Below are 27160 nucleotides of genomic sequence, written 5' to 3' on the forward strand. Positions count from 1 at the left end.
ACATAAACGGTATTCAAATATACAGCACTGTCCATAGATCCTGACAGAGTATATACATATGATGGGGAGGGGACTGTACATTTGGAGGGGGTGGGTGGGTGGGAGAGAAATATACATACGGCGGGGAGAGAATATATACATGCGGTGGGGAGGAGACCGTCTATTAGGAGGTGGTGGGGGGTTTGGGCATTTACGGTGGCCAGTTTCGAATTGCAGCCTCCCGTAGGTGCTCTTGATTGTGGGTAGGGATTCACATCCCTTTACAGCTTTGGGTAGGGCGTTCCACATTGATGTGGCATAATTGCGAAACGTGTTTAGTCCCTTGTTTGAGCCGAATCTGGGTTTAACATGATTTGTTGAGCTTCCTCTGGTGTAGTGGTTGTGGTATTCACTGACCTTTGGGAAGTATTTCGACATGTACATGGGTACCTTAGTCGTATAGTGTATCTTGTAGACCAGGCCCATTGCAAGTTGCTGTACTCTGTCGTCTACTCTCTAAGCCATCCTTGTTCACCTGAACTTAGAGAAGTTGTGATTGGAGGATGGAGAAAAGAGGGCAGGGTTTATGGTCACACTGTCCTCAAAATTACATTGTCAGCAAATGAGTTGGAAAAATGGATCACAGAACAGACGAGTGTCTTGTGTGTGGTTCTGGATCACAGAACAGATGAGTGTCCTGTGTGTGGTTCTGGATCGACTTGTTGATGTGCAAAGAAAATACACAACGAGTGTGAATTGTATTTCCGGATTAATTCTGGACGCTTGTAGGCATGGTAGAGTCATTTACCATGACATGTTATTGTTGGTGAGTAATATATTGTATCCTACCCATAATTTTGTGAATCACACAATCATCCAAAATCCTTTTCTATTTCAGATGAAAGTCCATACGAGATGTACATCAAAACCAAGCTGATGTTTGTCTCAAAGGAGTAAGTACTGTATGTTTTTAATTTTTGTCCAATCCTGGCCTGCAGATTAATGTTTGCCTGAAAAGAGTTAAAGTACATTCATGTACTATAACCCCACCCATCCACCACCATGTCTCACAAAGGTGCCTTTTTATAATTTTTTTACACAAAAGATGTAAATGTGCTGGTTCTATTTAACCAGTAACGTATTACCTCTCGTTACACAAGATGTTTCCATCAGTATTTTCATGCGAATTATGGAGAATCGAATTGGAAAACATAAGAATTTGCTTCATATAATGGGACTTATCTCAAACCCTGCCCTCTTTTCTTGTTCCTTCAATCACAGCCGTCGCTTCATCCAAGGGAAGCGACAGTTGTGATCGGAGGATCAAGAAAAGAGGGGGGCAGGGTTTGGGACAGGTCAATCGGATGGGGAAACATTCGCCGTCGGTCACATGAGCAACTGGTTGTAACGGGTGTTTGTCATTGGTCACTGTAGGAACACACCGGAGGCTATGTCGCCCATGTCTTCTGACATGGCTGAGGATGTCGGCTTGGCACCAATGAACGGCCCGTGTGACGAGGCCGCCGGTGAGTCATGGCTCTCCTTGTTGTCCAGGGCAACCAAATCAACCAATCAAAACCCGTCCCGGTAACACTTTATAATAACACTCAGTTATAAGACCTTAAGGTATTTGTAGATAATGAACTAATCATGAACAAACCATTTATATACATTCGTAAATTATTATTAAATCATTTAAAACTATATTTGTATAACATTTACAAATTAGTTATACATTATTTATACGGTAACTCATTATCAACATTGTTTGTACTTGATTTGTTCATCATTAAATACCGTAATTCCTCTAATAGTAACCCCGGCTTGTATTTGTTTCAACTGTAGCGGGTACCAGGCTTGTATTAGGAGGAGGCCTGTATAAGAGGGAGGCCTATATTTCAAATTTTCAAACGGATCATAATGAATAAATCAACATTTTGTGTCAGTTTGAACCCAGTAAAATGTACTGGGTTAATTTATTGAAACCAAGTACTGTATGAAATAGTAAACAGTGCAATTACAGGTGGTCACTGGTCATTTCAACGTTTTCAAAGTGAAATCAAGTAACTAGCTCAGTATGCAGCTCAGTATATAGTAACCCGGCTTGTATTAGGAGGCCGGCTTATAATTGCTTAGCTCAAGAGCGCACCCGGCCATTAATAGAGACCCGGCTTGTATTTGAGACCCGGTTACTATTAGAGGAATTACGGTAATGTTGTTTAATGTGTAGTAAGTAACACATTTGTAGATGGTTTGAAAAATGGATATGAAAAAACGACTATACCTCCTTTTAAATGTTCAACAAATGATTTGTAAAACATTCTTAAAAGATCTATAAATCATTTGCAGATGTTATTGTGTGCCCTAATCTAAAGTGAAGACTATTCATTATTAACAAATGTCTAATTGTTTATTATTTGTGGACATTTATGAATACACACGAAGCAATTACCAGACTTGTCTTTTCATGTTTAACAAATTACAAGTCTGGTAATTGCTTTGTGTGTATTCATAAATGTCCACAAATAATAAACTATTAGACATTTGTTAACACTGGTTGCCTAAGGTTAAATTAATGATATACCATAGATTGCCAGCGCTATTTGTCTATGGAGAAAGTCCCCTTCTTTGCAGGGCTATAACTTTTTAAATTCTATTGCTACATTGCCATTATTAGGGCCCATTCAAAGTCCTATATGTATTGTTCATTGTGTAGCAACGTTAAACTTTTTCATTCACATATTCATAGTAAAGTATGGTCTAATGTATAAGTATGTTTTCATCTCTTTCTGCAGCTTTCTCCAGAACGTGATATATAGCCCCAAATGCATTATATTGATGATGAAATACAGTTTGATGGCAATCAGCGCGATATAAAAAATTCCAACTAGACGTACTTCTAGAAGTTACTACACGTCATCTGATGTTGACCGGATGGGCGAGGGGGCGTTTATAATTCCGTGGGCAGCGTTATACCAATCATCTAATGTGGGTCAAATGTTGATAATATCAGTTATTATCGAAGACGGTAACGTTACACGCTGAAACTCACCCCAGTCTCCGCGCGCCGTTGGGCGATCATCGTCGAGTAGAAATTTTATCATTATGGGATATATTATTACCCGGTCCATCTCCAGCTTGTATAATGGTATATATACGTCCAAATCATGTTGTTTATCGAGTTATTGGCAATCGATCGCTATGTAGCGGGACGAGCCAGAGTCACGGGACATGTACCGAGTGCCCGGAAGCAATATGGCCGACCAGCAAAACCTCTACTGCGCTTCCTGTTAAGCGGTGGCGCCGATCGGCCACCAGATGGCGCTCCTGAACCGCCAGAGAGCTCAGTGGGTCCTGCTGGTGGATCTCAGGCCAGCGGAGGGACATTATGAATCCGATCGCAGATTTTTTAAATATTGATATAAAGACGACGTACAGCGTCCCCCGGCAACTTTAGCATGGCCAGCAAAGACGTCTAAAGACGGGTCCCGGCAGTCAAAGTGTTAATGATGAATAGTCTTCACTTTAGATTAGGGCACACAATAGCATCTGCAAAAGATTTATAGATGTTTTATGAATGTCTTAACAAATAATTGGTTAAACATGAAAAGACAAGTCTGGTAATTGCTTCGTGTGTATTCATAAATGTCCACAAATAATAAACGATTAGACATTTGTTAATGATGAATAGTCTTCACTTTAGATTATGGCACACAATAACATCTGCAAATGATTTATAGATCTTTTAAGAATGTTTTACAAATCATTTGTTGAACATAGAACAAATAAATGGAGGTATAGTAGTTTTTCATATCCATTTTTCAAAGCATCTACAAATGTGTTACTTACTACACATTCACACTAATGGCGCCAGCCATTAGACGGGTCCCGTTGTAGCAATGCCACGCTTTAAAGATAGGAGTGCGTCACCTTGTTTGTAGAGCTATAACTATATTCTATATTATAGCTATGGATACAATACTATGGCCCATTTGACATTAACTATCTATCGTTCAATATGTGAAAAAGAATTAATCTTTTCAGCCATACGTTCCCGTGGTATACCGTGGTGAATATAAGTATAGTTTTAGAGTGGTCTGGGGTAATTCCCGAAAGGCTGAGTTATAGCCTAAAACGTGAATCCTACTATAAGCATTGCCGTTTCTTGCCTGGACACGCTACTATTCCCAAATCAAATGTTTATAATAGATATTATGTTTCATCATGAATGCATGAAACGGGGGGGTGGCGTCGTTTCTGATTATTTGATTGCCAGTAACGGCATTCGTATTGAACACTAAAGACGTTGATCAGCTCGATCGGTATAAAAGCATTGCACGATCAAGCCAGAATTGATGTCAGATAGTCCTTACCTGTGATCGGGAGTATTCCAAAAAATATTCCAATTGTTTAATCGCCATCTGGTCCATCCGATAACGACATCCATGACATAACCCACCACAATATATGGATCGGGGTCCAGAAAACAATTCAATGCGATCGAGTGAAGCCCTAGGTTTCCCTGTACTAGAAATGTGCACCCGGTGACATTTGAGTGTGACACAGGGTCTGGAACAGGGTTTGCTGCACTCTCGATACTGCCACCTGGGTGGATATGGCCGGCACTGCACCTTCGGGGACGCAGTATGCCTTCTAACAGCAACATACGGGTCCCTGACATTGAATAGAATATTAAAATTGGAAAAAAGGAAAAACGATCAAATAACGTATATATACGTGGTTGGCGTTCAACGGTTGTTGGCTAATCACGTATATAAACGTTGTTGGCGGGGAATGTGTTAAACAACATTATTTAATGATGAACAAATCAAGTACAAACAATGTTGATAATGTGTTATAAATAATGTATAACTAATTTGTAAATGTTATACAAATATAATTATAAATGATTTAATAATAATTTACGAATGTATATAAATGGTTTGTTCATGATTAGTTCATAATCTACAAATACCTTATAAAGGTCTTATAACTGAGTGTTATTATAAAGTGTTACCCAAGTCCCTTCCCACCGGCATTCGTCCTAACATCTTATCGTTTCACAGGACATCTTTTATTTGGTTTTACCTTCTGATTTCTTCTCCCACGTGGTCCTGTCGCTCTGGGCTTGCTGTATGCGTGATCCATTCTAGAGGCGATAACGTGTAGTAGGGGTTGGAGTCGGTGGGGTTTGGTCCAGCGGTTACTAACGGTTTAATTTCATTCTATAGCATGACGATACTAACCACATGGTCGAAAGATTCCTCGTATGAATGCTACCTCAAAGTAGCCATTCAAATCATTGAAATGATATACAGGGTTCCCGCTGGTCTTAGCCGCAAGTTTTAGGCTTTAAAGCGTCTTAAACATTTCTTAAATTATATTGATAGGTCTTAAAAATCTATTGGATTAGGAAGTTACTTGGGCAAAGTAGCAGTACGGTAATAATGATCAGTTCCCCAACAACAATTCTTATAGAATTACTTCTTTCATGGTAATTTTCCTTCATACTTTTGAAATATGTATTACATTATATTGAAAGTGGTCTTAAAAAGGTCTTAAAAAGTCTTAAATGTAACTTGTTGCAACATGCAGGAACCCTGGATATAGTAAAATGACAAGAAATGGATCAGTGAGGAAAACACAATTGTTCCTCGTTCCTAAAAAGTTGACATTTTGGCGAAATTGGAGTTTCTGCAAGCAACTGGCTATTATCATTTCAGTGAAAGATCATAATCACATTACCTTTGTTTGATTGTCCCATCCACACACACTCCACTCCTCTTTTTAATCTTGCGTCTCACAGGTGGATCGGCATCTATTTCCTCCTGCATGTGTATGTCGCACGGTGTCTGCCTCTCTTGCATTGCCATCGGCAAAGATCCGTTCTCGTACTTCATTACCTTTGCCCCGGCAGCGAGAGTCACAAAACGCCACTTTACAGGAACCGCCTGTAAAAAACCCCCCCAGTAGCAAAGAACCTGACTGGAAGCAGAAACGTGTGGCTTGACCTCCTTCTGGTTTCCTCTTCCTCCTCCTCCTCCTCCTCCTCCTCCTCCTCCTCCTCCTCCTCAGGTCTAGACAGGGCTCTTCTGCTACCCCTGCTGATGGGAGCTGACCCAGAGTGCGACCCCATGCTGTGCGGCACGTTGCCGCGCCTGGAGGAGGCCGACCTCCTGCAGTTCCTCAGTAATCCCAACGCCTTCACCCCTGGCTGCTTCCTGGTCGACGACGAGCCGCCGTTTCCCGAGTCGGCTCTGCACCAACTCACCGGTCCCCTCCTGCAACCCTGCGGAGACCCTGTGTGTTATTAACCACTAGTTCTCCATCTCACATCTGTGTTTTATACCCAAAGGACATCACTCAGATTCCTCATTTGCACCATCATCCATAACCACTTCATGCAGTATAGTGTATTGCAACATGCATGCTTTAAAAGACTATTCCATTCTTACTATTAATCCCCCCCCCCCCCCTGTACTCTACCACACTTGGTACCTTAATAGAAGAGTGGTGTATGCATGGCATCCTACTTATAGTGCAAGGGATAGCCCTGTGACGACAAGTAAGAGGCTTATAATGCAGTCAAAAGTTTTAATGATGCCTATTGCCTAAGAATGACTTCCGTAACCAAAACAGGACTGGTGTGGTCTCTGAGACCGTGAGTACACCCGCTATAGTAGTACGGTAATACTAGTACATTTAGCTAAATACAGAAATTAGAGGAGTTTGAGGGGACACCATTGCACAGGAAGAGCTGGACTGATCTAATATAGGCCTGTCAGAGAATATTCAAATGAAGAGCTGGACTCTATCTGATCTAATATAGGCCTGTCACAAGAATCTTCAAATGCCCACCTTTCCACTGAATATTATGTTGGTTGCGATGTGTACTAAGGCACCTACCACCTAAAACAAAAATCGACATCAAATGTCAATTAATTGGTATCTTATTACCATATCTCATTAACAAGTACCACATGTTTTACAGGATAATTTGAGCACTTTACCACTGCACAGAAAATGCGGTGTCAGTCTTTCAACATGGTAGCTATTTTCCTAAATCCCGTGTCAGGCCTCAATTACAGAACAATGACAACAGTGCACTAGTTCAATTATCTGGGGTGACAGTAGCTCAGGAGGTAGAGCGGTCATCTGGTAATCGGAAAAGGTTCCCAGTTCGATTCCCACTCCTCCCGGGCAGCATGTCGAAGTGTCCTTGAGCAAGAGACTTAACCCCTAATTGCTCCCGATGAGCAAGTTGGCACCTTGCATGGTTGCCTCCGCCGTCGGTGTGTGAATGTGAGGAACAAGTTGTAAAGCACTTTGGATAAAATGCTATATAAATGCACCATTTACCATCTACTCAGTGATACCCTTTTTTTTTTTATCTCAGAATCAGTCCATGGTTTCTGCAGATAACAACATGTGTGAATGTAAGTCTTATGTTTCAAGCTGAAGGGAAAAGGTTTAAGGCAGCGTTGCCGTTTTATTCTGAATCGTGAATCCTGACATTTTAATGTTTTTCATTTATAACTAGAAAAGAGGAACTCAAACACTGCTGCTTTGCAATACACAGTACTTTAATAGCTGCCGGCCCGAGGCTAAAAGCTCAGCTACAATTAAAGGGGAAGTTAATAAAAACAAACATATTTTCTCCCTTACCTGAAATCTATCCATCCAGATCGTTTCAGTGTGACTGACGTTTTGGAGATATCTGCCATAGAGATATCTGCCATCACTCCCAAATACAATGGAGCTGAATGGCACTCCGCTTTTGGTGCTCAAAGCCCTCAATATCTCTTTCCAGAAACCTATAGTATTTTCAGTTCAGTATAGTTCCTTTTTTGGGGTGAAATGTCCCTTTAAATTGCAGTTAGAGTTCCTCTTTATTTAGTATACTTTTATTTGTTTGCACCTGCTATGAATACCTTTAAGGCAAATACTCTTGACTACTAAATGTTTATAATGCTGTAACATTTAAATACCACTGCTCTCTGCCCCCTTTATGCATACTGACAATATGCTCTTGTAAAATTAAACATTGATTGTCTAAATATAAACAATGTTTACCAATATTGGAGAAATTGTTTGTCTATTAATCAAGAAATACATAACACCTTTTTAAAGAAGTTCTTACGAGCGCTCAGCGTTCAGAGGGGTGGTTCAGGTTTGAACAGAAGGACCAGTCGTGAATCTGGACAAAGCTTGTGTTGTATTATTAATTTGTTTAATTATCATTTAGCTAAAGCTGAGACTGAGGACACAGGTATGTGAACATGAATGTGCCGTCTCTCTGTTGAGGAACATTATGTGTGTGAACATGAACGTTCTGTCTCTGTTGAGACACAGGTATGTGAATATGCACGTTATAGGTCGTGTAGCTCCGCTCTGCGTCTACTGGAATACATCCCTGTATCAGTACTAGCACTGAATAAATCTCCACATGCACCTTTACACACCTATCCGCCTGGCCACACCCCCATCCGCTCCTCTACATAAGCAGGGGTGTGGCCATACTAACAGCTCCTTCCTTGTTTTCACCATGGCGAGTATCTGTATACACCACTTTGAGTTAGTGAAATATTGAAGAGGAGCTGCATTGACATTATTTCTTGTTTTTTCTCTCACCAATTTTAGAGAAAGGGCTAAGCTATAATGTCTTCATCGGAGGGTTCGAGCACTCGCAACGTCACCCTTCACCAGCGGTTCTCCATTGCCGCCTCCGCCGTGCGTCGTGGGGCTGCGCTGACTCCACGGTCGTGGCAGTCAGACGCACCCGAGCGGCGTCCGGTGGAGAGTTTGCCTCTCCGAGGAGCTGTTTAACCAAGGCCGTCTCCTGTGAGATGGCCTAGTTCCAGCTCTGGTTCCCCCTCCAGTGGGCGGTCGGCCGATAGGTCGACGGCTCCTCTGGTAGCGGAGGATCTGAGACGCAAGCTTTTCGCCTCTGCTCGCTCCCGTCGTAAGATGGTGAGCTGCAGGGGCGAACGGCCTGGCTTTGGAGAGCTGCTGGAGCCAGACGAGGGTGCTTCTGCTCGGTCTCCTTGTCCGATGGATACAGAGGATTTTATGGCGGGAGCGCTCTTGTTTCACGCCCCGGTGGAGACGTATCACTCTCCCCATCAGGGTGTGGCAGGGGGTGGTATGTCTCCTTGGGGTCCCTCGTCCTCCGGTGTTGGGTTAGAACCTCCGACTCGGAGACGGGATGCCCTACTATCAACCGCATCGGATGGTGGCGCCACACAGAGTGGCAGCCTCCCGTACGTGAGGGACGCGGGCTGCGTGGAGGAAGGTGCACATGGGAAATTGCGTGCCTTGTTCCCGGAGCTCATGGCGGCTGCCGCAGCCGCTAATGGCGTGCCGCAGCCACTGCCTGCACCTGTCCCTGATGATTTGATAGGTCATCTCTGGCAACGTCGTCCTGTGAGGGAGACGGGCGATGTCTGCCCATTCTTCCCCTCAATGGAGGCCTACGTGCGTCAGGGACAGGTAATCTCCCGCATCACCGGCCTTACCCCCGCCTACGTGCCAGTCACGCGGGTGGTGGGTTTGATCGAGGGATTGAAGGAAGGGGTGCCTCGGCTTGATAGCCCGATGGCATCTATTCTTTGTCCTGAGGTGGTGTGGGAGCCTTTGCGGAAGCCAGTTCCCCAAGGGAAATCGGCTAGGCAGTTGGCCAACTGGAGTGACCAGTCATTCATCGCCACGACACAGAGCCTGGCTGCGACATCCAACATCGCGCAGCTGGCGCGCTTCATGTCGGGGATGATGGCGGGCGGGTCGGTGTTGGACGATCACCATCTGTACCTACACGCCCAGGCGGCTGGAGCCATCCTGCACCTGGTACAGCTGCAGGCAATCGCCGCCGGGAAAGAACGCGCCCTGGTCACTCTGACCCAGCGCCACCTTTGGCTGGAGCAGGCGCGGGTGCCGGAGCGGAAGAGGCTTCCCCTGCTCACGGCCCCCCTCTCCGAAGCTGGGCTGTTCGGGTCTGCCATGCAGCAAATTACTAACTATTACTCCTCTCTGAACATGAATATAAAACAAGAAGGTGATCTATTAACTGTGTAAACCTTATGCAATATTCATCATTGATATTTGAATACTTGAAATCTGTATGAACTGAGTAGTTAGTATCAAATGAAATAAGATGGAACAGCTCCATGCATTTATTGAATAAACAACTATTTGCTCATTACCAGTATGGTATTGTTTAAATTGTACAGCTTTTTGCACATCTTTGTCAGGGAATTCCAACAATTCTGGACCTGAATGTACCAGTTAATTGTAATCATCTCTCTCCTTATGTCTAGTCAAGCCAGGTTGTGGAGGAGAGAGACAGGGTTGAACAGGCTATAGACTACTTTGCTCATCCTGAGCCTGCTATGATGCAGATGTTTTTACATCACCACCCAAAACGAGATTCAGCCAAGAGGGAGTGAGTACACTGGTCCACTTGCACTGGTACACTTGTCCATGGCACTTACTACCCAGCTTTGTAGTGGTTTGGGGGAATAGTACAGTAGGTACGCATATTTAAGGAGACCGCAAGGATGGTGGGTGGTGTCCGACCAATTATGGTGGGTCGGTCTGGGCAAAAAATGCCAGGGCCGATTTTTGGTCCCAGTCCAGCCCTGGATGAATGTGAGGCATAAGTTGTAAAGCGTGTTGGATAAAAGCTATATAAACGCAGCCCATTTACCATTCACACCCGGGATCCGCCCTGTACAACTTCTACTGTTGTCTTAGCGGCTGCACTATAGCAGTTGAGGGTAGTGCCTTGCTCAAGGGCACCTCAACAGTAGATGGTGAAGGAGAGGAAGACATTATTCATTGGTGATATTTACACCTGGTACATTTCTTACACCTGGCTGATTGGAAGTGGTACTAGGCTTGATTGATTGATTGATTGATTTTTATTAACAGATTGCAGAATGGGTACAATACAGTATGGCTCAATACACACAATGTTAAGGGGATGCAGACCAGAGAAAGACTTTCGTCTTATTTACATCAGGGTCCCCCATTTTCAATTCATAATGACATTTATGACATACACGACATACAGATATATATCATGACATTTATGACATACAGATATACAGTACTGTTACATTTATGATATACAAGACATACAAATATACAGTACTGTTTAACAGAGATCCTAAAAGAAAATATACACAGTACATTTGAGGGGGAAGAAACTGTACATTAGGAGGGGGTTGGGTGGGGGGGGGGGGCTGGACATGGACATTTACTAGGCTGATTGGAAGTGGTACTAGGCTCTGGAGTTAAAGCTGCAGTAGGCTGATTGGAAGTGGTATTGTACTAGGCTCTGGAGTTAAAGCTGCAGTAGGCTGATTGGAAGTGGTACTAGGCTCTGGAGTTAAAGCTGCAGTATGCAGTTCTGTATCGTATCGCTCTCGCTCGGCATCGCTCTCTGCACTATCGCATACGTGCACGCGCACTGAATAAAGACCACAATGTACCTTTAATCCCAATATTCGTCTGACCACACCCCTATCAGCTTACCCATATAAGCAGGGGTGGGGCCACTCACTCTCCTCCTTCTCGCTTTCACCACAAGGAAGAAGTGCCTCGGTAGATCCCCACACTTGACACCATGATGGAAGAAAGGTTTAGGAGCAGCTTTGGGAAACAAGGATACGTTGACATCATATCTTTATTTTCTCTCTCACTATTTTCGAGAAAATACGGCGATATTGTCTTCGTACTGGAGTGTCTGGAAGATGATGATCATTCTAAAAACCCTCCACCGGTTTTCGTATTGGGAGCACGCCGCTGCATGCTTCTCAACTGCAGTTCCTTGCTGTGTTTGTTGGGGTGAAACCTGTCAGGCCACAGCTGAACTGTCGGACATGCCGCTGTTGTGAGAAGCGGTGTGTTCCAGGTTGGGTGAGTAGTGTTTGCTGGCGGGCTCCACTTGTCTGTTAGTGCTATGGGGGCTATTTGACAAAGTTTATGGAAACCGGCCCCAGGCTAGGGTCCTTTGTTCAGCCACCTAGGCGACAGAAGACCTTGGTCTGAAGACCATTATAGTTTTAACTAGTGGGCCGCGACCATTGACACTGGTGATCCCTGTGTGTTCTGGACGAGTGGATTCTCTCTGTCACCGTGTTAAGGCCCCATCTTTCATATCCAAATGAGAGTATTCCTTCACGAGGGGATATGTGCATGTAATGTGCGATAGCGGCAGATTCATGTTCAAAGTCAGCTACACAGGCCAGTTGGTACTGTGCTGATTCCGTCGGATGTGGTAAAGTCACCGTTGTGAAGCGGTGTTGACATCTTGTTTTCTCTTTTCTCTTAAAAAGTGAGGAGAGGTTCAGAACGGCGGCCTGTCTGGGTGAGTGTTATGTCATTGTTTACATGTTCATAGCTTACGGTTAGCCAGTCAGCTGTTAACTGCTGCGTTAGCCTGCTGGATCGCTGCATGGCCTGCTTAGGGCCTACTATTAGCCAGTCAGCTGTTAGCTGCGGGGCTAGCATGTCGTGGTCGCTAGGTAACGTTAGCTTGCTGCTATGGCCATGGCTGGCGCGGGGTAGCTTAGCTTCTCGCGCGCCGCCGTGAGCTCGCTTCTGATCGCGTGCGTCGTTAGCTCGGCGTGTCGCGAGCAGAAGCAGTAGCACCCGAACGGTTGGAGCGGCCGTTAGCTTGAGGCTATTCTGTTGAACGTGCTTTGATTTTAACATGTTTTACACTCTTGACCACGACGTCATCCTTGACAGGGGATGTTTCGTCGACCCTGCCCTGAGCCAGGACGGCAAGGTTGCATCAACAGGGGACTGTAGTGCGGGTTGGGGCGGTGACGCTGCCCAGTTCGGACAACACAGGAGCGGCTGTGTTCCTACGGGTCTGTGACTGCACTTCGCTGATCTGCGTTCCGGGTAGGAACGGGGTTGACCAGACCTCATAACACGTCTTCTGGTTTTACTTTGCTAAATGTATTGTGAATAACGGTGTTTTTCCCAAAACGTGTGTTGCTACAATGCATTTAGGATACGTTGCGGGTTATGTGTGAGCTGTTTTTGTCACTGGCAGTTAGCTTCTCCGTGCAAATCGGGGAATGATCTGGTTGTTGTGTGAGAAACATCATGGTGTTTATATGCACCGTGTACTCACAACTAAGGTAACTAACCTATGAAGCTATGCTTGGTGACAAGTGAGTAAAAGAATGTTCTTTCTCAGACTGTAATGACAATGAACAGTGTGTTCACACATTAACAGGTTTTCCTGTTTTAACTGGCCGTATTGAGGGTAAAATAGGAGGATTGTGTTTCCCCCCCGGTTCCCTGGGGACTTTTTCATCCTCCTATCAGACATGTTGTGCATTAATTGTGTCTTTTGTGTGGTAGGGATACGATGTAACTCTTAGCTTGATTGCTGAGGTTGTGCTAAATCTGCTGGAGAAACTTATTTCCTAAGGGGTAATTGGTTTGGTTGCTGTCATGTGTGCTTAGCAAGGCCTGTGGTCGATACTAATCAAGAATGATGTATTCTCTCATTGTGAAAAAAACGGCGTTCCTCTGTTGAGTGTTTTTGCCATTTTTTGTAGGTGATGATGGGTTGTGTGTGTCATGTGACCTACAACTGGGTTGTACTGGCCACAGAAGCACATGTGTATGTTGGACCGGGGTTCTTAGAGCCCTCTCTATTCTGTGTTTTTCCTTAGTAAAAATCAGATAGCAGGTTAGCTCATGCGCTGTGTGGAGCTGTGAAACGCTTCATAGAGCTGACTATGACTGTGTCATATTCTCTTTTTGTCGTTACATCGTATCATGGGTGTGGGGTCGTAAAGGGGTGAACTGGTAACCTTTCCTCTCCCCATTGTTCTGTCGGTCAGGGGTACACCCCCTGTCCTTCAAGGTTCCCGTCACGTGGCGGTTCGGCACGTTACGGGGGGGGGGGGGGGGGAGGGAGTTCCTGGTCCCACGGCCTGGTATATTGGGCGTGTGCACCGCAGGAATTCCCCCGCCATAGAGTACGTCACCGTGCGCGTCTCTGTTGGTAGGACTTCCGTGTGCTGTTCAGGTCCATGTGATGGATCTGTTTTCAGGGGGGGTGGTCAGGGCTCCTCCTCACCAAGCGCCTATTCAGGCCTTCTGTGAGTTCGGACTCCTTCTTCCATGTGAGGAAGCCTCCATCAGAGTACAGAGCCTTCCTCCTCAGATTGTCAAAGTGAGTGGACCCTCTAGAAGGGTCCTTTTCTATTGTATGTATATTCGATTCAATTCGTTTATTGAGTGTGTATGGGTTCAGTGCCTCTTCCCCGGAGGCCCTAAAACCAGTTTTTTACATGGCTCAAGGTGCAATATATTCTTTTCAATCTGTACAGCTTGCGTGGGAAGTCTCTCTGGGGATCCCCGTCTCTTTCCTATGGGAGGGTGGTGGGATGTAAAAATGTGAAAAAATTTTACCCCGGCTGTGTAGACTGGGATACATACTGTTGATGCTTCCTTCTTTCTATTCCAGAAGTGTTGGAGTTAGGGAGTGTCACACCCCTCTTGTCGTTCCCCTGGGCGCCTTGGGGTTCAATGACAGGTCTAAATAGCCTGTTCATTGATGGGGGTGTGTCCCGACGCACGTATAGTGCTAGCTCGCTGTAAACAGGCGATTGACTGGCACGCCTTGGTTGCTTGTGGTTGAAACAGCGTTTTTATAAAGCAACTGAGATGGGGGTTTTTTCCTCTTCCGACGACCACATCCCATGACCTGGGTGGGTTGTCGACGGATTCTCGTTCATGTCTGGGGGATGATGACGGGATGGATCTGAACATATGTGGTGGGGTCTCACGCCCTTGGGGTGGGCCACCAGGCGCGGTTCGTCCGAACGTCTGGGTGGCGCCTTCTTTTCATGTTAAGATCAACACGCATATCTGCCCTTCTCCTGGAGTAGGCATGTCGGCGTGGTTAGGGCACGGGACTGGTTCTGGTCACGCTGGTCCAGATCAGTTGAACCCGTTGTCCGCCGGGGATGCAGATCTGCTGTTCTGGTACCCTGAGGGACTTGGGCTTTTTTCAGGGGGAAAAATGCCAGGTCGGTCTGGGTGTCACAGGGTTAAGCGCTATGGAGACCCTGGTTGGGTATGTTTTTACTCAGCACTGTCGTCATGGCTTACAGCCATGCCATTCTGTACGCGCTCGATCTCGTCGGATCTCGGCCGCTACACAGGTTGGTCCTGGTTAGTACTTGGTTGGGAGACCGCCGGGGAATACCAGGTACGGTGTGCTTAGGGGCTGGTTCTCCATTATTTTTCGCTCCTCTCTCACGCATGGCGAAGAGGGGCCTGTGGGGGTGGTTTTTTGACCTCCTCTGGTGACCCTGTGCTTCCCGTACCGCCAGGCCCGGTCCGAAGTGATGTTTGCGACCCGTAGGCCTGGGTTAACCCTTTTTGGAAACTGAAACACTTGTACTGCGGTATAGCCGGTGTATACCCGCAGGTGTGTTTTGGAGTTTTTTCTTGAGGGGTTATAGGAACAACCACCGCATTGGGTAACACCGAGGTGGTTGATTCCCTGGTGTGTTGGAGCAGTGTCAACTCCCGGGTTCACCGTTTGAGGGTGCCCCTGCACGTTCATGACGTCTGCCAATCGTGTCAGCCTTCTCTGCCTCGACCCCTCTGGGTGGGGGTTTTTAAATGGAGGCTTGGTCATGCAACACCGCCAGCTTACGCTCCTTCCGCCGGGGCGGCTGTGTTCAGCTGTCCCCTCTGGCGCCTGTCTCGTCCGCAGTCTCCAGGCTAGGGTTAACAGCCTGTTGCCTGGTTTTTCCCCGGTGCGCTGCCTGCTTCCGTTGGTTAACCTTTTTTGTGTGCTTACGGCCATGCTGACTGCCTGTTCTGCAGGGTCAGTGTGCCAGGCGGTGTACTATTGGGGGGACAGGGCCCGCTCGGCTTACGGCCATACCAACCTGAACACGCCCGATCTCGTCCGATCTCGGAAGCTAAGCAGGTTCTGGCCTGGTTAGTACTTGGATGGGTTTCCGCCTGGGAATACCAGGTGCAGTAACTGAGGGGCCTTTGTCCGAATACGCTGGCGATGTGGGGGGCGGGGCACTACGTGCCCACCTGGTGGGCTCTTGATGCTGGCATCATGGACTTCTCCGGGCCCCCATTCTAGGGAGTCCAGTCCTTTTGGTGGGTCTGGGTCTTCCTTCGTGCTCCGCTGCTACGGCCTTGCCACGGGGTTGGGTTTGCCCTTGACCCCGTGATTCTGGGGGCAGTAACGAGGTTGTTCCTCCGTTCGTTCCCGGGTGGCATGCGGGTTGTGCGTGTGTGTAGTCGTGGGGTCAAGCCACGGTCTGCTCACCCTGTGCGTTGAGTTGCTTGAGTGCCTCTTCGCACGGTCGGGTCCGTCGCCCTCCCGTGAAGCCCCTAATAGGGGGGGTGCCCGCCATTAGGGTGGGTCGGGGGGGCTCGGCCCTCCCTGTTCTGATGGTTTGTGGGGGGCTGTCAGCGGGGTGTATTTGTCGGCCGTTGGCTCTCGCTCGGCCTCCCTTGTGCAGAGAGCGATGCCGAGCGAGAGCGATACGATACAGAACGTTAGGTTATGACTATAACCAAGTTCTGTTAGTATAGCGACGCTCGGCATCCGACGCCGCTGCAGCCTTTGACCTCGCCTTGTGGCGAAAGCTTGGGAAGGAGGAGAGTGAGTGGCCCCACCCCTGCTTATATGGGTAAGCTGATAGGGGTGTGGTCAGACGAATATTGGGATTAAAGGTACATTGTGGTCTTTATTCAGTGCGCGTGCACGTATGCGAGATAGTGCAGAGAGCGATGCCGAGCGTCGCTATACTAACAGAACTTGGTTATAGTCATAACCTAACGTTTCTGTGGGAGGGGATTCGTTTGCATAGCCTGCACATTAGCTTGCAAAACTCATTTTACTCTGCACATGTCATTCTTAAAATGAATCCCATCTTGACTATGTCATCATAGTTACAAATGAATTCATTTTAGGCACTCAGTCTGAACCAAACATAAGTCCAGAATATGCTTGTAAACAATTACGTATTTGTAAAAAAAAATAAAAATAAACAACAGCAACAACAACAACACCAGAGACTAACTTTTCAGGGAAAAACACGTCTGGAAAAGTGTTCCAGGGAGCCACCTTTCAGTCATGAAAATATACACAATAGAGGTTTCTCTTGAGTTTCAAATTTCTCTCCCAAAACTGCTTAGTGGAACTTTAACTCATTAACTTAATTGTGGGGCTCAGGAGGTAGAGCAGTTGTCTGGTAATCCCGAGGTTCCCTGTTTGATTCCCGCTCCTCCCGGGCAGCGTGTCGAAGTGTCCTTGAGCAAGACACTTAACCCCTAATTGCTCCCAATGAGCTGGTTGGCATGGTTTCCTCTGCCGTCAGTGCGTGAATGTGTGAGTGAATGGGTAAAATGTGATAATTCCAGAGCGTTAACCCTTTCACTACCACACTACAGAAGTTTAAGGCAATAAATGAGTTAACCAGGGTGAGAATAAGTGTGAGCCCTGATTTAAGCAAGTATAAATAAATAATATAAACAAACATAGAGAAGGTAATGATGGCAATGCCGCCCAGGCTGCCCCCTTTACACCCTCCTCTCCCCCTCATTGCATCATCATGAATCAGTTTCTACAAGAGGCAAGTTACAGCTTGAGGAAATGGACAATTTCAAAAGTTCCTCTTTGACTGAAATGCGTCATGTATGTTGTGTTAAATATGAATATCCCAGGTGAAGCCTTTTTTTTGTAACAATGGTTTTCCATATCTTGAAAGTTTTTGCAATTATCTTTGTCTTTGTGAAACTGCTCACTGCCGCTATGTTCATATTAATGCAAGTTACATTTGAAAAGGCTTTTGATCTTCTGTGGTTTTGCTCTATTAACCTACTAGCTCTCTGGCTGTCTTCATTTGTAAGATAAGAAAATATATTCCTTTATTAATCCCCTTGGGCGAGGAAGCTGCCGTGAGTTTCAGCGTTTTTCTTTATCATTTTCGATACAAACTGCTCTGATCTATATATCACCCATACTACATAAATCATTTAACGTCGGTCACGGAATTATAAACGACCCCCCCCTCCGTTCACCCGCGGATGATCAGTCATAACGCTTAGGACCATGTACAGTTGAAATATTTAATATAACGTATATCGGTATCAAACGGCATTTGATAATCTAATATATGCATTTATGTCTATATCTCACGTTCTAGGAAATACTGCAGAAAACGATAAAAACATATTTATACTCTAGACGGTATTTTCGTATGAATGTGTGAATGAAAAAGTAAAACGTTCCTACATCCTGAACGATAGCTAATCGATGTTGAATGGGCCATAGTAATGTCAATTTAGCAATACAATTTAAAAAGTTATAGCCCTGCAAAGAAGGTGAACATCTCCATAGACTTATAGTACTGGCAGAGAATGGTTTGGGATGATCAAAGTGGTGGCAGAGAATGGGTTAATGTTGCACCAAAAACAACCAAATCAAATTCCTTCTATGTGTAAACTACTTGGCAATAAAGACCTTTCTGATTCTGATTCTGATTCTGAAATAAAAATAAATGTTTGTAATTTCCTGGAAAACAAAAAAGAATCAGTCATCCAGCACACAGGGGCATATACAAAATTTGCGTCCAATGAAATGCTTCCTATAATGACATTGTAACTCAGCTACGCTGCCTCTTTAACTAAATTGGACAAATGTTCAACGTTAGCTTGCTAATGTTGCTAACCTATGTTGCTAACATCAGCTTGCTAGCAAACAGGTCGACCATAATGCACATTCAGCACTATTGGCTACTATAAATGGCAATCTATATCCACGACAAGTCCCTCCCTAGCTTCCTGTTTATTTGACAGGAAACACATAAATATGTGGAATCAAATTGCATTCTGCTAGCTGTTTCATGGGGACTTTAAAGTTCAATCTGAACGTATTTTTCAGGCGCCGGTCACCGCGCACACAGGCAGGTGAAAGGTGTGGCGGCCTTAACGAGCAGGACTCTGTAGGCCTGTCGAAACTGGCGGTTCATGATGACGTAGAGCAGGGGGTTGATGCAGCTGTTGAGCCAGGTCAGGTTAGCACAGAGCATGTGCAACACTCGGGGGGCGCGGTTATGCTTGTCGGCTATATTGAGCATCAGGAACGGGACGAAACAGAACACGAAACACAAGAAAACCGTTAAGCACATCCGTGTCACTCGTCGAAACTCCACGTCGTCCCGCGAGGCTGAGGGAGGTGCGGAGGAGGAGGCGGGCGCGGCGGGAGCTGGCGTGGCCGGGTGGGGAGCAGGGTCGAGGGCAGGGGGGCGCTCCTCTGCCCCTGCTGGCTCAGCTGAATGTGAAGACGGGACAGTGACTCCATCCGTGTTTTGGGCTGGTTCCCCCTGGCTGCTCAGCTCACAGCTGCACGTGTCGGCCACGCCGCTTGCCACGCCGCTGTCCTCTGTCCCCTGCACCGAGGAGGGCGGTCTCCTCTTCGACGAGCGACGGCTGAGCCTGTAGCGCACCAGGGCCCGCGCGGCCACCCGGACTCGCTTGTAGATGAGCAGGTAGAACAGGCCGACGCAGCCCAGGCCCAGGAAGAAGTAGAAGAACAGCAGGACGGTGGTGTAGGGACGGCCCAGGGTGCGGTGGAAGCTGCAGGTGCACACCTCCGGCACGAAAACGTAGACGGACCAGAGCGGGCCGAAGCTCGCCAGGCCCAGGGCCCAGGTGGAGGGCAGGAGGAGCGCCAGCCCGCGGTTAGAGAAGATGCGGTCGAACACGGCCCTCTTCTCGATCAGGAGGTAGCGGCTCACCGCTATGAGGCAGAGGGTGATGATGGAGACGGAGTTGGAGAGGAAGAGCAGCAGGCCAAAGGCCTGACACCAGAGCGGGCCGCCCCGCCAGCGCAGGTATGTGTAGGAGTCCACTGAGATGGGCTGTAGCACGGTGCAGTACAGCAGATCGGCCAGTGCCAGGTTGATCATCAGTGTGTTGAAGCGAGTTCTCAGACGGGGGTCCGAGGCAAAGGCCAGGATGGTCATCAGGTTCCCCACCGTACCGGAGATGGTCACGACGGAGCCCCAAACCACGGCAAAGTACCGGTAGCCGACCACCGAAGGATGGTAGCAGGAGAAGGAGTCATTGTCTGAGAGGTGTGTGATGTTTGGTAACATTCTGTGAACAGACATAGATTAGATTAAATTAAAATAATTAATTAAATTCATCTTAACCATGACCTCAATCACTTACCAAAACTCACATTTACAGACTTGCTTTCATGTATAGTAATTTACCTGTCTCAAGCTCCACCCTCTTTTCTTGATCCTCCAATCACAACTGTTGCTTTTGGAGGGAAGAGGGCAAAGCTTGAGATAGGTCAGTTCGTTTTTACCGGGTTTGCTTGTATGTTTTTGTATGTATAAAATAGCAATACAAATAGTTTGCTAATATTATTATTATTGTTGTTGTTGTTGTAGTATATTCTATTATATTCTTCTTTTTTTTATCCACTTTTTCTCCCATTTTCTATTTTTCTCCCATCCCAATTTTCATATCGTCCAATTCAACCCTCCCCTGTCTTCGAACGTTGTTTCTTGCCTCCCACAAGCCGGCTGCAATGTGGACTAAGTCATACATAGCACGAGTCCCCTCCGATACTCGAGGTAACAGCCGTCACATCTTTTCACCTGTTTTTTTTTTGTATTTTATTTTTTTATTATTTTTTAAACAAACACATAAACAAACATGACAACACACGATTAGATATACAAGCATTGTTAACAGTGCACATCAAATTAAATCACAGTTTAAATAAATGTCTTATACAAGATATGCCCCTAATACCTGCTATCTATTCCCCTACACACATATGCTCTTGCTCGCACCCCCCTCCCTGGACCCCATCTTTTCACCTGTGCGGCTCGATCTTTCAGCGTCGGGGTCTGGGCTTTGGAGGGGCCCCGCCCCCGTCGCTTCTTGATTCTACTGTGCAGGCGCACCAACCGACCTGTAGGAGTCGCTGTCCACAACGCCCGATCCCCACCCTTCAGTTTCCCTCCCCGTAATACGGCCAATGTGTATTACTGTGGACGACCAGCTAAACTGAAAGCAATGTGGAGAGCGGGGCTCGAACAGGAGGCATCCTGTTCGAGCCTAGTCTCCAGCATTCGTTGCGAGCGCCTTGCCCACTGCGCCAAGTAGCCGCCCATATTCTAGTTTCTAGCTGACCATAATATTCTTAACAAGTCTCAGTCAGGCTTCAGATCAGGCCATAGTACTACTTCAGCGACTATGTTAGTCTCAAATGACATAATTGAAGCACTAGACAAGAAAAAACACTGTGCAGCATTGTTTGTTGATCTGTGTAAACTAAGCGTTTGACTCTGTGGATCATGCATTGCTACTGCAGAGGCTTGGCTACATAGGTCTTGGTAAAACGGCTTTGAGCTGTGAACTCAGTGTGTTGCAGTAGAATATTATACCTCAGCTGCTCTTACTGTAAACAAAGGTGTTCCACAAGGTTCTATTTTGGCCCCTGTCTTATTCTCCATCTTTATAAATGAACTAGGAAATGGGATAAGCCCAGCACGGTTTCATTTATACGCAGATGATAGTTGTTTACACAGTGGCTTCCTCTTTAACTCAGGCCATAGAGCTTCTACAGGATGCTTTTAATACACTGCAACACTCCTTGCTAAGGCTAAGACTGGTCCTTAATGCAAAGAAGACCAAGTACATGACCTTCTCTCGCTATCAAGCTAATACAGCTGTCCCTCCGATTCTGACACTGGAAGGGACATGCCTTGACAAAGTAGCATCCTACAAATATCTGGGCATATGGATTGATGAAAAGATGGCCTTTGATGTACATACTGAGAAAACGTAGACCTAAACTGGGCTTTTTCTTCCGTTTAAAGAAATGTTTCCCGTCTGAAGCCAGGAAGAGAATTGTGCAGAGTTCCTTTCTGTCTGTCTGTATTAGACTATGGCGATGTGATTTATATGCATGCTCCTTCCTCCCTGCTTAAAAAGCTGCATTCTGCGTACCATACTGCTATACGTTTTGTAACGGGTGCAGGCTCTCGCACCCACCACTGCACTTTGTATCAGTCTTTAGGATGGTCCTCTCTGTATCAAAGAAGACAATCACACATATCCTGAAGTCATTGTAAGCTGCCCTTATATATCTCCAGACTTCTGTCCTTTTATACTTGTGTAGCAGGGTGGATTATCCCTGCTTCGTGGGAACTGTGGTGTGCGGTCAATAGGTAGCGAGACACAGTAGCACTCTGGCCAGCTGCACCTCCATCTTTGGGGTCCGGAGCGTCAACTGGAGGCTGGCAGTGGGGATGTATGAGGCCCAGGATTTACAAACCTGGCCCGGTACTCTGGTCTTCCTCCCTCTCTCTGGAGCAGTCAGCAGTACTCCCCAACACACCCTCACCCTCCACGATTGTCTCTTTTGCCCTCCCACACCTAATGACCGGATGGTAGAGAAATAACTTGGTTCCCCCCGCAAGCAGTACAATAGAAATGGAAGGTAGAATAGGAAGGGGTTAAGGTTAAATATATTACCCGCATCAAAGGGTTAAGGTTAGGGTTAGGAATAATAAAAGACACGCACACAGTGCTCCCGTTCTGGATGAATGTATTGTAACTCAGCCTAGTTACAACAATGCTACGTCTGGTGATTACTGCACCATGGGTATCCATACAATAATTACACTGGCATGAATCAATGGCATGAATCAATGACATGAATCAATTATCGTATTACACCCAGGCACCAAGTGCTCTCAGGTACCCAGACTAAACGCTGCCCACGTCTGGGCGGAACACAGTATTTACCTTCTCTAAGGAATTACACTCATACTGTCCCCGGTTGAGAATATGGGGAAGGAAGGGGGAGCATAGGGAAGAGAATAAAGGGATTCACTGAACGGGAATTATTTATGAAATACACGCCTTATCACGCTCAAAGAAAAGGAATGAAATAAAAGAGTGAGCCCACAAAATACCTATAAAGTCCTATCTTAATGCCGGCATATATTGTTCGGGGTATCCCTATGAACTGGTAGTAGCAACGTTACTTTCGCCCGCGGGCTGCACCACACTGTGTACTGTATATGGAATCGGGAGCATCAATGCTCATTTGTACTCATCCGAAATGGCCGCCTCGCCACTCCACTGTTGTCCGGGAGGCAAGATGGCGTCGAACGCTCTCGCGAGGATGTCAGCAGGCGGAGCTAGGCAGAGAGGCAGCGCCGGCTGAGAGCATGTACTGAGTGATGGCGACCCCTGTTGGATGGGCGGAACTCCCGTCGGCCGCAGGCAGCCTGGTGCAGATCTGAGTGAAGTCCTCCGGGGCAGGCTGAACGCAGGCAGCCGGTCGCAGGTCTGGTCGAAGTCAGCCGGAGCAGACTGGTTGTTGGCCCACGTTCGTCCTGGGGCGCGCGCTCTATACCGCACACTGTAGCTACTATAACTCGGTACTCAAAGACTTGGATAATTGTTTAACCGCACGTTACCTATACCGCACACTGTAACTGCTATAACTCGATTGCTAGTGCCTGGCTCTGCACTCATTGTTCATATAATACCGCTGGTACTGCTAGGATATCGTGTCCACTAGCCAGTACTCGTTATCACCCGTTGTCCTCTTACGGGGCCCCCTGGCATAACGTCAGCAACAGGGCTATCCAGAGCCCCGTTAGCTGCGACTACTCGTTGTCAAGTTCACTGCCGAAGAGAGCGACTTCCGCTGGACTCCTCCCTTTATCATCTCCCAGCTCTCTCCGCCACTCTCTGCCTGCTACTGCCCCCTGCAGGTCCCGCCTGCCAGTCACAAGGGGAGACGCATTGTAGAATATGAATCAGTACTGTCATTTATAATCCGTATTCCAATGCTCTTCGGAAGGGGACGTTTGTGTCATTGCTTGTGTGAATCAATGACACTAGTTAGAATGTCTTTGTGTACAAAAAGGGATATAAACACAGTCAGCAGTTCTGAATAATATACCATATTTTCCAGACTGCTACATTTCCCCCCACTTTGAACTTGCTAAGTCCTCTGCAAGTTAACAACAAAACACACGCATGCATGACAACGGTCCTGAGACCAACAGTTTCACACATCGGTTGACAATTACACATTATGCCAACAGTTTTACACACTCCTTCAGGAGTTGGACACACTGTTCCGCGAACACGCTCTTGAGCACATAGTCCTGACGATACCGAGCGGGTAGCCGACCTCTGGTGCTCCTCTGGGGCCGAGCGGGCTCCACTCTGGGGGGTTCCACCTCCCCCGCCTCCGACTCCGTGTCGGATTCTTCAGTGTCCGTCGGCGGGTCATGGACCACGGCCTCGCCCTCCGGGGCCATCAATGGACCGCCCGCGGCCTCCTCTGCAACTCCGTCTCCGCCTTCCTCCCCATCTCCTCCCGACGGGGTCGACTCCGCGTCGGACCCAGCGTTCGCTGCCTCTTCCGGGGCGTCCCGCATGGGCCTGGGGTGGTTACACGCCCTAGGATGCGGTTCTCGGCGGCACCCGAAAGCATCTCCACTGTCTGACTCGGACGAGCTCCGCAGCGCCACAGGAGTCTGTCGAGGGGCCCTCACCCTTGCTTCTGGGTCAGAGGCTGGAAACGGACAGGTCTTGAGCTGGTCTCGATGCACGGTCCTCTCAGGGCCCCCTGCTTCGGGCCTGACCGTGAACACGGGCGTCCCTTCGTGGCTCTGCTTAACCACCACATATGACGTAGGCTCCCACTTGTCTTGTATCTTATTACGGCCCCGGATTCGGTGGTCGCGTATCAGGACCCGGTCTCCGGCCCGCAGGAGTGCACCTCTGCTCTTCCTGTCGTAAATCCTCTTGCGTCGATGGGACGCCTGCTTCGCCGTGGCCTCAGCGGCCTCCGCGGCGGCCTTTAGTCGCTCATGGTGACTCTGCACCCACTCGTCTAGGTCCGCCGCCCCCTCCTCAATGACGTCTCTGCCCCCCAGGACATCCCGGGGCATCCTAGCGTCCCTCCCGAAGAGCAGGTAGAAGGGGGAGTACCCCGTGGAGGAGTGCACATGGCAATTGTACGTGAGTACCAACTCGGGTAGGTGCTCTTTCCAGTCTCGCTTCTTCTCTGCGGGCAGACTCCGCAGCATGTCGTGCATCGTCCGATTGAACCTCTCGCATTGCCCATTCCCCTGGGGATGGTACGGCGTGGTGCGGCTCTTGGAGATTCCGTACAGTCGGCAGAGTTCCTTGATGACGCTCGACTCGAAATTATGCCCTTGGTCGGCATGGAGTCGGGCAGGGCAACCATAGTACACGAACCAATGCTTGATGATGGCGGCGGCGGTGGTCTTCGCCGTCTGATCTTTGGTCGGTACGGCAATAGTGAATCTGGTGAACATGTCGGTCAGCACCAGTACGTTCTCATAGCCACCCACTGATCTCTCCAACACGGTAAAATCCATAGCAAGGACCTCCATGGGGGCTGTCACGTTGGTGCAGGTCATCAGGGCCTGAGCTTTAGGAAACACGTCCCGGGCTAATGCGCATCGCTTGCATTGCTGCACCCATTTCTTCACCTCTTCTGCCATCCCGATCCAGTAATAACTTCGCCTCATCAGGTCCACTGTCCCTTGCCCTCCGTAGTGTCCTCCATCTTCGTGTTGGGTCTCGTAGATCCTCCGTCACAGGGCCGTGGGCACCACCAGCTGCAGAATCTCCTCCCCGTCCCGGGGGTCACTGACTCGTCGAAACAGTACTTGTTGGTGCAGACGGAACCGCTCCCACTGCCCGTATAACTTGCGGAGTCTCGGGTCTCCCTCCTTTAACTGTACATTGGTGGGGGGAACTCCCCGGGTCACTGCCCGCCACACCGGGCCCAACTCGGGATCGTCCGCCTGTAGCTGCCGCATTTCCGCCCAGTCATACCCGCTGTTCCCTTTCTGTGTTGCTATCCGACAAGCACTGGCGCTCGGGACTTCCCATGTCTCGGTCGGTCTCTCGGGGCCTAGCAGGACCCGTACCTCTTCCGCTGGGACCAGGACGTAGCCATCGCGGGCGACTGAGGCGGGGGCGCACAAGGAGGCGGTCCGTTCCGGTAGACCCTGACGGGTGTGAGTGCCGGTCGCGGGTATGGTTAGGAAGTCTTTTTCGGTATCTTCTACCTCAGGTTCGGTCCGCATCGGCATGCGAGACAGGGCGTCTGCGTTCTGGTTGAGTCGACCAGGCTTGTATTGGACCACGAAGTCGTACTCTGCGAGCTGAGCGTTCCAACGCTGCTCCACTGCTCCCAGGTTGGCCGTACCTAGGTGTTTCAGTGGGTTATGGTCGGTGATCACGGTGAACTGGGCGTACATCAAGAGGTCTCGGAACTTCTCAGTGAATGCCCACTTCAGGGCGAGGAGTTCCAGCTTGAACGCGCTATAGTTCTGGTCATTCCTTTCGGACCCCCGTAGACCTCGGCTCGCAAAGGCGATGACTCGCTCCACGCCCTCTTGCTTCTGGCTTAGTACTGCTCCCAGTCCCAAATAGCTCCCGTCGGTGGTCACTATGAAGGGGAGTTGGAGATCGGGGTAGGCCAGCACCGGAGGCGTCAAGAGGCACTCTCGCAGATGATCGAAGGCCGTCTGACACTGCAGAGTCCACTTGAAGGCCTCGGGCCGGCCTTTAGCGAACCCCTTCTTTTCTTTTCCCATCAGGGCATGCAGGGGCTGGGCCACTTGGGCGAAGCGGGGCACGAACCGCCGATAATAGGACAGGAACCCGATAACCTGCCTCACCTCCTTCGCAGAGCGTGGCGCTGGCCAGTCCTCCAACGCCTTCACCTTGTCGGTGTCGACCTGTACGCCGGCCGCGGAGACAATGTGCCCCAGGAATTTGACCTCGGTCTTCAGAAGGAAGCACTTTCGGGGCTTGAGTTTGAGCCCATGTTCCTGCAGTCGTCCAAACACCAGGTCTAACTTCTGGCAATGGCTCTCGAAGTCCCGGGCGAACACCAAGACGTCGTCCAAGTAGACGAGTAGGACGTCGAAGGCCAGGTCTCCCAGCACGGCGGTCATCAACCGCTGGAAGGTTGCGGGTGCGTTACACAAGCCGAAGGGCATGCGGGTCCACTGATAGAGGCCGAAGGGCGTTGTGACGGCTGTTTTCTCTTGATCCTCTTCTTTCACCGCCACTTGGA

At 48.0% G+C, this 27160-nt stretch overlaps 2 protein-coding genes across 2 annotated transcripts in view; one reads left to right on the forward strand and one right to left on the reverse strand.

Annotated features, from left to right (window-relative positions):
• The window catches only part of stat2 (signal transducer and activator of transcription 2), a 103363-nt gene extending 95381 nt beyond the window's left edge, over positions 1–7982 (forward strand). Inside the window, exons 22-24 of the mRNA XM_084316761.1 lie at positions 878–932; positions 1414–1505; positions 6055–7982. Coding sequence (XP_084172887.1) covers positions 878–932; positions 1414–1505; positions 6055–6293 — 386 coding nt within the window. The 3' untranslated portion in view covers positions 6294–7982. The remainder of the gene's footprint in view (positions 1–877; positions 933–1413; positions 1506–6054) is intronic.
• Positions 7983–18938: 10956 nt separating this feature from the next.
• Positions 18939–20147, reverse strand: gpr84 (G protein-coupled receptor 84; the record flags this gene model as incomplete). Its single annotated transcript, XM_084316917.1, has 1 exon — positions 18939–20147. The coding sequence occupies one exon, from the start codon at positions 20145–20147 to the stop codon at positions 18939–18941; it is 1209 nt and encodes a 402-aa protein (XP_084173043.1).
• Positions 20148–27160: the final 7013 nt, after the last annotated feature.

The sequence above is a fragment of the Notolepis coatsorum genome (genome assembly GCF_963971535.1).
Source record: "Notolepis coatsorum genome assembly, chromosome: 6".
NCBI lineage: Eukaryota > Metazoa > Chordata > Actinopteri > Aulopiformes > Paralepididae > Notolepis > Notolepis coatsorum.